The sequence below is a fragment of the Eucalyptus grandis genome, chromosome 1 (genome assembly GCF_016545825.1).
Source record: "Eucalyptus grandis isolate ANBG69807.140 chromosome 1, ASM1654582v1, whole genome shotgun sequence".
Classification (NCBI taxonomy): domain Eukaryota; kingdom Viridiplantae; phylum Streptophyta; class Magnoliopsida; order Myrtales; family Myrtaceae; genus Eucalyptus; species Eucalyptus grandis.
The window spans coordinates 30,464,888-30,477,244 of record NC_052612.1 but is presented as its reverse complement, the minus strand read 5'-3'; the positions used below and the strand labels follow the sequence as shown (position 1 = coordinate 30,477,244).

At 39.6% G+C, this 12,357-nt stretch overlaps 1 protein-coding gene across 1 annotated transcript; it reads right to left on the bottom strand.

The window, feature by feature from the left end:
• Nucleotides 1-3,485: 3,485 nt before the first annotated feature.
• On the bottom strand, nucleotides 3,486-9,819 carry LOC104438582 (AT-hook motif nuclear-localized protein 7). Its single transcript, XM_010051771.3, has 5 exons — nucleotides 9,276-9,819; nucleotides 8,516-8,583; nucleotides 4,927-5,058; nucleotides 4,485-4,646; nucleotides 3,486-4,031 (listed from the first exon to the last, which is right to left on the bottom strand). The coding sequence occupies exons 1-5, from the start codon at nucleotides 9,676-9,678 to the stop codon at nucleotides 3,705-3,707; spliced, it is 1,092 nt and encodes a 363-aa protein (XP_010050073.2). The 5' UTR covers nucleotides 9,679-9,819; the 3' UTR covers nucleotides 3,486-3,704.
• Nucleotides 9,820-12,357: the final 2,538 nt, after the last annotated feature.

Sequence of the window (12,357 nt, the reverse complement as noted above, 5' to 3'; positions counted from 1 at the left end):
CCAAGTTTAGCTCCACATAGAATCTCTTGGCTTCAAATCCAGTCTCTATAACCATTCTCTTTTTGTTCAATGCACATTTCATGAGTATATTATGTTGCTTTTATATGTGGACGACATTGTTAGTAGTGATGACCATACTTGCATTTCCAAACTCAAGCAATATCTCAACCAAAAATTTGAAATGAAAGATTTTGAGCGACTCGGCTATTTTAAGCCTTGAAAATTCATTCAGATTTCTCTGTTTATTATCTTTCACAAACCAAATATGCTATTAACCTAATTTTAGGATCTCGCTTGTCTAAGGACGGCTCATCTGGTGGTTGTATCTATTTTTTGAAATGACCAATGGAAAAATTCAAACAACAACTGAAGTTGCAAATTTAGTAGAGAAATGGGAGCGACACAATCGATCCGGCTGTTATTGCGACTATCACTATGGAGAAATGTGGCCGATGTGGCTAGCATTATTACGAAATGGATTTGATGGATGTTTCCTCATAAAATAATATGGTTTAGATACTAAGATTCTGTTCGTTTCACGGAAAATGTAGTGTTTCTAGAAAATATTTTTCAAAAAGCCATTGTCCAGGAAAATATAATTATTTTTTGATTTTCAACTGAAACCTAAAATAAAGCGGAAAATATTTTTCAATGTTCGGTAAAGAAAATATTTTTCTTCATACACTCTTTTTTATTTTTTTATTTTTTAAAATCGATTTTTCAATTATTTTTCTTTTTCTTTTCTTTCTTTTGTCTTCTTCTTCTTCGATCGATCGTCAGCCACAGCGATAGCTAGTGATCGGCTGAAGGCAACCTCAAGCTCACCTAAGGCCGGTGAGCTCGAGGCTTGCCTATGGCCAGTCACCAACCATTGTTGTGGCCAGCAATCGGCCAAGACAAAAGTAGAGAGAGAGAGAGAGAGAGAGAGAGAGAGAGAGAGAGAGAGAGAGAGAGAGAGAGAGAGAGAGAGAGAGAGAGAGAGAGAGAATGGAATTTTGAATTTATAAAAAACAAAAAAGAAAAAGAAAGATAGAAAGGTTAACATGGGTGTGAGATGAAAGTGAGTGATGTTTTCCCTGTCTTGAAAAGTGGAAAACATTTTCCCCATTTTGGAGGACTTTTTCTTGCTGATGGAAAATGTTTTCCCTAACCAGTTCATTTTCCACGAAATGAATGCAAAAAAAAATACAAAAAACGTTTTTATGGAAGTAATTTTTCGCGAAACAAATGGAGCCTAAATTAAAAATTGTGATAATAGAAAAAATGTAATATTCTATTGATCAAATGAAGGGTATATGAACCCATATATAGCTGCTGAAAAAGAGGCAAGATTTGTTCCGATCTCTTAGCAATGATCTTTTTAGTACAACAGGCGATACTGCAGTAAGAAATGAGTTTGAAACGAGTCATTTTAGGGGCATTCTCAATCCTAGGAACCAGAGTTACTGCAGCAACATTGACCTTCAAGAGTTTGGTAGACTTGAAGAACTCTAAGATTGACAAATGTGAAGTCCTCACCGACAACAGACCAAACTTACTGTAATGCAGCAAAACCCCCTGGCCCAAGGGACACGCCATTCACCATTCATGGACCAAAGAACTTGTTTGATCTCAGAAGCAGTGACAGGCTTGGTCAAACTAGCTTGTTGCTCTTCATCTAATCTTAAGCTCAGCAAATTTTGCTGAGATGACAGATCATGACAGATCAGGCTGAGAACTCCTATTAAGTTAATAAAGAAACCCACTGCTTCTACTGCTACATTATGGTGACCCCCTATTTTCCCCCCATCATCAGTGTAAAGGACTCTTAAGAGACTTTGTAGAAGTCCTAAACTTCACCACTTTGTATTAATAACTAGTGTTTGGTCACCAAGATTAAGCCAGTTACTCCTTGATTTTTGCTTATGATAAGCTTCCTTGGCTTCTCGCAACTTCCAAAGTTGTGCCCTAGCTTCGAATTCTCTAGCTATTAGCCCATCATCAGGTAAAGTTTGCAAAAGTTGGCTTTGAAGTCCCTCAAGTTAGTTGGTGTTTAGCCTGCTCAACATGAGTAGAAAGTTGATTATAGTGCCACCTGTTAAAAATACTTTAAAAAAACTTTGACATTTCTGAATTCCTCATAGAATTCAAACGTAGGAACACCAGCTTTATCACACTTCCATGCATCCTTCGCTGCCTGCAAGAAATCAGGATGTTGACTCCGAAAAGAGAAAATATATAAAAGCCCTCTGGGACAATAATCTTCAGGATGAAGTCCGACAGGAAGAAACTAAAGGAGGAAAGAAATCTGTTGTTAAAGCTAATTATCTTGCATGCATACTGATTGTTTTGCTTCTTAGGTTTCATTAGTGTCCCTTGAGAGATGTCACCGTAACAGTTGTCGGCTGTTGATTTTATAAGATCACTTGAAAAGCTTTCCCCTAAAGAATAGAGGGATTGTTTAATGGGTATTCAATTAATCTAGCTTAACCAAGTTTTTGAAATAAATTCTCTGATTCGAAGAAGTAAGACAACCTCTGGCATCTTACCAGGCTCCTACCAACCTAGAACAGGTTAATGACCATCTTAGCGTAATTATCAAATGATAAGAATCAAAAACACTGTAGTTATTTTGAGAGCCAGTGAGAAGCGTAAGCACCGCCTCACGTGAGGATATCCGCGCCCGCCCAGTAATGTGTTAGCTTCCTAGGGTCGACTTCGAGAGGGTTGTGACATTGGTAAACAAGTTTGATGATTTGAGCATGTATTAGATATAATTGATATGAGAAATATATTCCTTACATGTCTTCCTGAAAGGAGGAAAATGCATGTAAGCTTTTGCTTGAACTGATAGAAAAGTGCAGATTTCACAATAAAAGTAAAAGAAGTGTGAGTGAGAGAGTTTGGAGAGCTAAGAATCAATTTCACAATAAGAGCTAAGAATCAATTTCCCAAGATGATGCTTTGAGTTTCTGAAATGATTACTCTGTGCATGAAAAATGTAAAGAAAATTTCTTGGGCAAATTGATCTTTCTTTAAGTAGTTGAAGATCACTAAGGCAAATCACCATCTCTAATTGTATATCTATACCAAATTGAAATTTATATTTCCAACTTCATTTAACTTTATAGTGCTTGCTTTGGTGCATTACATTTAGAGGATTAAAAAAAGAAAAAAAAAGACTCTAAACAAATTATCATGAGTCATTTGATTTTCTAAAGAAAATCATGAGAATTAGAAGTATATATAGCCATCTATAGAATCTAATTATATTTTTTCTCCAATTTCCATATTTAGCTGCAAATCTTTTAATTGCCTTCAAAATTTTACAGTTTGAGAAATGAAATTTGCTGATCCAATAGTTCTTGGTCATGATCGACTGGGCTTGACCTTTTTACCAAGAGTTCTCGGTCATGATAGATTTATTTATTTATTTGGGACAACCGCTGACCTTAATTTGTGGATATATATATAAGTATTATATGTATTATATATATCAACCCAAGTCAGACAAAAAGGAACAATGTAAAAAGAGCAAATTCCACAACGTTTACTGATCGACAAAGAGAAGCATTTCCTAGAAGGTCGTTCATAAACACAGAAAAGGAAGCCATAAACAACGTTAGTTCTCTAGTTTGTCCGGTCATTTTGTCAGCAGCCTGTAAAGACCTCAAACAGATTTGATCCGATACGAAAAGCCCAAGAACTCCGAGAGTTAGAGAGACTCAGTCACCAGGAACTGACACATTGATGTCAGGATAAGGCCTCTGATCAGGCGTGAGCGCGGCCTCAGAATCATCCCACTCCTCCTCGGTCTCCGGCGTGTCAGCGTTCGGGATCTCGATCGGTCCATATTCGTCCATCTTACGATCTGGTTCTGCTTGGGCGAAGGAAATCTCCGCATGGTTGGGTTTTGGTTGCGAATTCGGGGCGGCCCCTTGGACAGCATCCGGTCCACCTGTGGCTGCGGGAGTTGGTGCAGTTCCTTGTCTGCGAGTGTACTTTCTCTTATGAGGCTTGGAACCATGTGGCATGAAGCTTCCAATAACAACCTGAAAAAACAGGGCCCAAAGAAACAAAAAACAATTTGAATTGCAGATCTTATTATGGAATATTAAGCCCTGACAAGTATCATCACATTGCAGATCTCTTCTCTAAGGTCAGTTCATTAGATGACAGCAGCACCAGTATTGGCTTGCTAAGTTAGAATCAACTAATGACGAGCTTTAATTCTGACTTGAATTGACACGCGGAACAGATTCAAGCCAACTCAAACTCAATGTTCGTGAAGTTAAAATTGAGTTGCTCACGAGAAAACGACTTGTTTCGGCATCACAGATGCCTCCATATGCCAAATGAGTATACTATGCATATATCCATAGCAGTTAATGTATGTGTAGAAGAGACTCAGTTATATGCCTGTCATCGCCTCATCATACCCTACATAAAATAAAAGAATTGAAAGAAAGAAAGCAAGGGAGAGAACGGAAGGGGTTACTTCTTACCTGAATGGGACTTGCGGCCACCAACAATCCGGCGATTCCCCCGCCTATGACCCGACCATCTGGACCAGCCAATGAGACGCTCAAGCCGCCGGTCCGGCTCTTCACTCCTCCACTATCGGTGAACGTGAACGACCCCGTTAAAGACAGTATCTCAAATCTCCCCTGCAAGCATATAATATCCACACTAACAATTTTTACAAAATCAAATCCTGACGATGAGGCGAAAACACTTTCCACGAGTAACCCCAAACTCCGTGGACATGACAGCATACATTCATAGAGATCCATAACAAATAGTTTCCGATTTCATTTAATAGCACGCGTTCGTGGAGATACACGTTTGTCAGTAAATCGCTACTTACCGAGAAATTCCTTACAAAGCACAATGTTAAAGAAGCAAAAATAATAAGCAAGTCTGCACGGACAATGCTGAGATACATACCTCGTACGTTAAGAGGCCACCGGAAGAACCAGGTTGCCGAATGGTGACGTTGGAAACGGCTCCATTGGCAGACAGCACGCATATTCCTCGTGCCCCTCCTTGCGCAAATGTCATTACTTTCCCTGCCACGTCCTGCAAATTCATATCGAAATTCATTCATAATTGACGTACTTAAATCATATAATGATAGATAAAGTGATGCTGGTGTTTTAAAAAACGAATGGTACTCATTTTAATCGGGCGTCTGCATGGATTTCGAAATTATTAGCTTGACACATTTTAATAAAAAATTATTATCATTGTCCATGTTGATAAATGCTTGTTTGGTTAGACTTCAATAGTGGCTAATACATTCCTTGAGATGATCGCTGGGCAGGTCCAGACTAAGTTGAGCCCTCAAGTTGGTCTGAATTTACTTATTATCTATAGCCGATCAACAAAAATGTACTATGTACTTAAGGATTAGGCGAGACGAGCCGAGCTTATGACTAATATATCTTTTTCTGGACACATTCAAATGGGGCTTCGTGCAGATTTTGCCAAAGTGGGACTGGATGAGGACCAGCGCACATCATAGGTCAACACTTGAGATCACGACCATGTGGCACTTAAGGCTTCAAAGAACTCGTTCACCCCTTACTTGAGTCGCCCAAACCTAGATTTCCCCTATTTAATTGTTCGCTAGCTCATTTGGCACGAGCTCCCCAAATTACAATCGTAATCCTGCGAGCTATCTGGTGGGATTCAATCTCCCCATCTATCAATTGTGACCCTTTGTTAAAGAATGCTCTAGCATATACCGTTCTCATAATGCTCCTAAAAATATTCTGAAGTTTCCAAGAAAACCCTAAACCTCTAGAAGGGTCAAGGCATGCCTGGACATCTCAGCCACCTATTTTATCTTTTGTGCTTTGAAAACCTCCACTCCATTACATTTTCCCCCACACCCAATTGAGCAACACCTCGGCGCTCTCGAGTCGGAATCTTTTGTTTGCTTAATTCAAGTCTTTCCCTGGGGTCATCAAACCCTAGGAGGTTGGCGGTTCTTCTGTCTCCCATGCCATTTAGTCTTTCACCTCTTAACCTCACTGTTGCACTGCTCTTGGGCCCCGATTGGCTCCAAAAGCGATACCTCTCTCGACTTGACCAACTCCATGTTGCCCAGCAAGGCCCCCACTTCCGGAAAAAGCACGTGAATTGGCACCCCGTTACCTCATATGAGTTGGCTTAGACCACTCCAACTCCACCGTTGGCCCCTTCAAAGGTTGTGACCTTACCCTCAGCTTGGCCACGGGATGCTCGACTGTGAGCCTCCCCTCCCCGATTCATATTGCGGAGACGGTGTTGGTCGTTGTCGACCCCCGCATAATCTGTACCGCAAATTGGCATTTTGCATTGGCAGTGATAAGCTGTTTGATTCTCATCAAAGATCATGGCATCCAATTTATCAAAGAATCACAACATGAAATCAAGATCGTATTCGTCAAGTGAAATGATCTTGATGGCGAATTTGTTTTTCCACTCGCCAATTATTTCATCCACGCCCCAAGCGATGCCAATAGCTGGCTTGCAAGTTCACCGGCTTGGCACACGATTCGGTCGGCTCTACTCGAAGATCCAAATTGTTCACCGCTTCACTTGACGTGAACAAATTTGATGCACTCGTGTCAACCAAGGGATGGAATTTTGTATCGTCTATCTTGACCTTAACAAATGGCAAACTTGATCCGAAATCCTTCTTGGTAGCGCTAAAGTCTTCAAGAAGTTAGGCAGCTTCAACGCCACAATCCATACTGCCAGATTCTCTCGCCTCGGCTCCTCCTCTTCCACGCAGAGCGTCTGTCAAAAGCGTATTCTTTTTCGCACTATCTTTTCCCCATAATTGGACACGTCTCTTTGTGGCTTCTTCCACTTGCCTCTTGGAGGCTTCCCCAGTTTGTCCCTTTGCTCATGGTGGAATTCATCTTCCTCGTCCTAGTCATAATGGGGATCCGCTCCCCACCTTTTCTCTTGGACTTTGGAAGAGTCGAAGTGATGGGAATCAATCTAGCACTCGGCCGTGGCTACAGAATTGAATAGTTTTTGGACTCCTGGGCATTGCAACTTCAGCATTGCCCAATGCTTGAGCCCATCCTTGAATGCGAATGGCACCCCGGACTCAAATCATGTCCAGAATCTCCAATAAGAGCTCGGCAGAATTCCACACACACTCACGAACACACCCCTAGCTTACTCCAAACTTCACCGTTAGCCAACTCCGGGAAGGTGACTGACAACTACTGCCCAATATTTGATTGCCTTGGCTCATTACCTCTCATAGTGTCGCCACCAAAGCATAGCAATACATGACATCGATCCGTACTTTAATCTCACCGTCCTAGATCCCCACAACATCAAAGTATTGTTTCATGCCCCCATATGAAGTTCTCCACTTCCCTGACAGACCGGTCACACTAAACTCCAGTTTCAGAATGTCCACCCTCGTACTCGGCATCATTGTGACCACTCGCATTGCATGGCCAGGCTAGAGTTCCTCTCTGACCGTCCTTAGCTCCTTTATAATGTTCACCATGGACTCGAGAGGAGCTCATGCAATGGGCTGGCGACTTGCTTCAATGAGGCCAAGAACTAGTCACAAAGCGTCTCCTCGAGACCCTCAATTCGCTTTTTCAAGTCCTTGAACCAGTAACACCTTGGTGAGATTCCCCTCGAATAATCAGGAGATGCTATCCCTCGATCGGATTTTTCTGGGCCCAAAACTCCTTTTGGGCCTCGTTCTAACAGCAACAATAACAGGAACAACATTCCGACATTCTTTCAGCCACTTGGCATGTACCATAATACTCTCAACCGCGCTCTGGCACGGGTTGTCGTTTGAGATTGCGACTGTGCGGCACAGAAGCTTCAAATGACTCATTCACCCCTTACTTGACCTCCTAAACTGAACCTTTCCCTTGTCACTGCTTACTCGCTCACTTAACCCCTCCGGATTGTTTAAAAAAAAAAAAATCTTGAGAGAACTCTCCTTACGTTGGAATTTAGATATCATAAGAAAGAGGAGTGGACCCATATATATGTATGAGTCCCTCCTATTACAAACATAGATCGCTCATCGATCTAACGGAAGAGATTCAATCTCCTCATCTACCAACTATCCTAATTGAATAGTGAATACAAGGATGGTTTAGAGTATAAGTATACAATTCTCTTAATGGCCTTAAAGAACTTTTAGAGCACCCAAAAATTCCTCTACTCCTAGAGACTTCAAGGCATGCCCGGTCGTCTAGCCCAATAATTCTCTGCCCTTTGTGCTTAAAAACCTCCGATCCGCAACACACATTATCGTAATTAGGTCTACCATGAGTCGAATTTAAATTTCCCATCAAACTATTAAAATTTTTCCTTTACACTACATGACGAAGCTGGATCGACTTTAAAATGATCACATTTCTAAGCTCCTAAAGAATTTGAATTTGAATCTCTAATGCCAAAAAGAATAAATGAAAGGACCTTCACCAAAAAAAAAAAGAATAAATGAAAGGACAAAAAAGAAAGAGTAAAGGCAAAAAAAAAAAGGAGAAGGCATTACCTCCCCGGTATTGACGGTGACCACGTGCGGCGTGAAGTCCCCTCCTGCCGTGCTCGCAAATAGCTCCCCTTCACCACACGTCAATTCAAATTTTGTTGTGGCCAAGAATTAAACAAAACCACTTTTTAAGAAAAATAAAAAGAAAAAGAAGTAGTAATATTTCCTCTCCCTACTTAAAGATAAAGTCCAAACATAGAGAAGTTAAAAAGAACGTTAACCCCAATGGGGATCAAAAGTCCACACCATTGCTTGAAAGTAAAGAAAGCTCATCATGTCTTTTATACCACCATTTGAATAATGTAAAAGACCGTCCCTTTTTCCAAGGTCTCTCCCTTCTCCTCCTTCCTCCCACCAAACCAAAACCCACCATTACCCAACATTGCAAAAACCCTTCTCACCAAAAAAAAAAAAAAACTTGCTAAAGCCTCTCTTCACCTATCTGACCAAGCAACCATGCTAAGCAAAGCTTCCATAAGCTGATAATGCAGTTGGGTTTTAGGTGAGACTGCCCTTGAAAGCATTAAAGACACTTCTTTCCTCATTTTGAGTGAAACTCCAACGTTGAAAAATAAATAGAAATAGGGAAAAAATGTTGGCAAGGGGCAGAAAAAATGGAAATTGGGATGAACCCACCAAAAATTCGGGATGAAAAAGCAAATTGAGAAGTCGAATATTCGTACAACAATATAATCATACCAGATTTTAGAGTCAAAGATAGGGAAACTATGCAGTTTTGAAATGTAATGATAAAAAAGCTCACCTAAAGATGCAAGAAATTGCCAGTTTCCATTCCCACGGCCGCGACCTCGGACCCGATATCTCCTCCTCGACGGAGGAGGAGAAGAGCCGAAGGAAGGGGACGACGGCGACAGTATCAAGTTGCCCTCGGAGTCGTACTTCCTCGGCCTCCCCCTCTTCTTCCCTTGCCCGAACGAGTTGATCTCGCCGCCCCCGCCGCCTCCCCCGCTGCCCGCCGCAGGCGCCGCCGCTTCGGGGGACAGCAGGGTCCTCCCCACGCTCATGTTGACCGCCATCGTCATCACCTCCGGCACAACCGGCGTCGGCTTCGGCGGCGGCGGCGGCGGCCCCGGCCCGGCCCCCGGCGCCGAGCCGTTCCCGGCCGAGCCGGACAGCGGGGCGGCGGCGGCCCTGCCGTCTTCCATGACGAGCGAGAGAGAGGGGATTTGAACGGAGCCTCTTCCCTTTCCTCTCTGGTGGAATGGCGCGAGAACGGGAGATGGTGTATGGCTTCTTTGGGCGCTGGTGGTTTCGTGAGGGACTTTCCTCCCTCGTTAATGGAGGAAAACGACTTTTACCATGTGAAATCCCCTATTTATTTTAGTTATTAATTTATATTATCTCTTTCTTTCTTTTTTTTGGTTTTGGTTTTGGGTTGAGTATTACCCACTGCTTAGCGTTGAGAAGTGCGAAAAGTAAGCGCGATTTTACCAAAACAACCCTCTTCATTTGGATTAAGGGCACTATTTGTTTTTATTTTTTTGGGGGGGAAGAAAAAGAGCACTATTTGTTTATGCTTGAAGTGAGGGACTTCTCCATTATATTTAAGATATCATTCTATATCATAAAAAATTTGATAAAACCTGTGCGACTTTGCGTGTCAGTACCTGAGTATTGTAGTCAAAAGTTTTAAATCTAGAAAAAGACCCGAATCTACAAGTTGGAAGATTTACATTAAGCACGAAACAAGAGGCGACAGGCAAAAGTAAATTCAAATGGACCCAAAAAGTTATTAAATAAATTTCCCCTTTGTTTCATGATTTGGTAGCTCAAATTACTTAAAGCTCTTTTGATATAGTTGTGGTTGAAGTGTAATTATGGTTGAAGTGTATATTATCTTTTTCACGATGGATACTATTATATTATAGCATCTTAAAATTGGTTTTATCGTGAGTTATTATAACTCTGGAAGTACTGTAGCTATATATAAAAATCACAGCACTCTTTTTCATAACTTAAATTATTGTGAAAAGACTATATCAAAAACTTCTCTTAATAAGTTAGAACTTTGTCGACTCAACTTTCTCGACTCGTCAATGAAAAAGAACAATGACCAATTTGTTTGAAAATCAAGCAAAAGCTTGTGTTGGGATATTTTATGTTTTTAACCCATGACATTATTATTTTATTTTCACTTTCTCAAGGAATTACTTTTTATTTGACAGTGAACATTTCAAATAACTGAAAAAACAAATAATATCATCTAAATGATTTTAAGTGGTGATTCGTGATTCTTTTCTATGGTGGACTTATGGAGTTGCCGTTGATGGTTAACTTCTGAAAAGATATTCAAACGCGTGCTTATATTTATGAAAAAAGAAAAACCATGCATAAAACTGTTGCAAACGTTAGAGTACTTATATGGTTATATATACACCCCAACGGCTAACCTCAAGTAAACTCCACGAATAATTAATTAAAGTCATATTTTGATATATTTTCACGTCAAAAGCCAACGTATTTACGTATCTACCTGTATATTTTCTATTCAGTTGTATGTATTCGGTTGCCAATGTATATGATAATTTATTATACGAATTGACATGTTTATAAAATGTATACTATAAAGAGCATAAGCATCTTTGGTTAATACAAACTTAGGATACATCACAGATTTATAGCATTTTCAATGACATAGTGAATTGCAATGACACGATTTGACATACTTTTATAATTTGATTTCAACATGTAACATGAGACTGTTAGTTTTAGTTAACAATCTCTCGATTGATTCAATCCGACAAAGGAAAGAGGGAGAAAAACCTTCCTAGAAAAAGACCATGGTAGCCTGCTTGTTTTTCCTTATCAATCATTTCACAATTTTACCTATTATTTTCCCTCCAAAAATTGAAAAAAAAATTATTATTTAAGTTTCGTAAAATCATAGACTTTTTATCTACAATTTTGCAGGTCAATATTTGAGTAATTTGATGAAGTGTTTAAAGTTTCTCGAGTTAAATAAAAGTCAAAGTTTGATTTGGACAAAACTTATAAAAAGTAAAACTTTAAAATGAATTAATCTTTGCGTACTTCTTTATAGAGCAATGTGGTGTGCGTATGCCATACTGGAAGGTCACCCGTGCTATGCACGGTTGTGATAATCTTATATGAGTAAAGTTACATTAACCATTTTCGTTTATAAAGATTTAATACTTATTCTTTTAGTCACGAATACAAGCTTCGCAAATAGTACATGGAACAAAAAAAATTATTTATGGAACACTAATTTTAACCTGGTTTTTTTTTTTTTTGTCAATTATTATTAGCCTGTTAAGGTTGCGTGATTCTGAAAACTGTTTCCCCTTTCTTTCCATTACTAATGCAATCATTATAAACAGAATTTAAAAATGAGAATAGAACCCATTTATTATTTACCCCATATAGCACCCCTTTTTTTATTTTTTTATGTAAAGGTGAATCATTTATTCCGTTATGAAATGATCGCAACAAATGATAATATGATGCCAAAAATTAATCCGTCATAGTCCCAATAAAATATTAGCATATTTTGATTTTTCGATTATTTGGTCTAAGATATGGTAACGAGTTCCAATAAAATGTTGAGCGTCATAATGATAAATGAGAATGGTATAGATTAAATAGGTTGTATATGAAGCTCTATTTCATGAAAAACAAAATTATCTCCCGAAACATAGAATTAATGAAAAAAAGCATTTTCTCATTATCTCTATATTAATGCAATAAAATGTTACTATATTGACATTAATTTAGGACGAATACTTAATAGGAAAAAAAAAATAGAGAGAGAGAGAGAGAGAGAGAGAGAGAGAGAGAGAGAGAGAGCCCACTGAGGGCCATAATTT

Excerpts from the sequence above, each read along its gene's own strand:
- LOC104438582 (XM_010051771.3), bottom strand. The coding sequence starts at position 9,678 with ATGGAAGACGGCAGGGCCGCCGCCGCCCCGCTGTCCGGCTCGGCCGGG. Across the intron at positions 8,584-9,275 it reads GCAATTTCTTGCATCTTTAG|GGGAGCTATTTGCGAGCACG; the intron begins GTGAGCTTTTTT and ends CGTGTGGTGAAG. Across the intron at positions 5,059-8,515 it reads TCACCGTCAATACCGGGGAG|GACGTGGCAGGGAAAGTAAT; the intron begins GTAATGCCTTCT and ends ATGAATTTGCAG.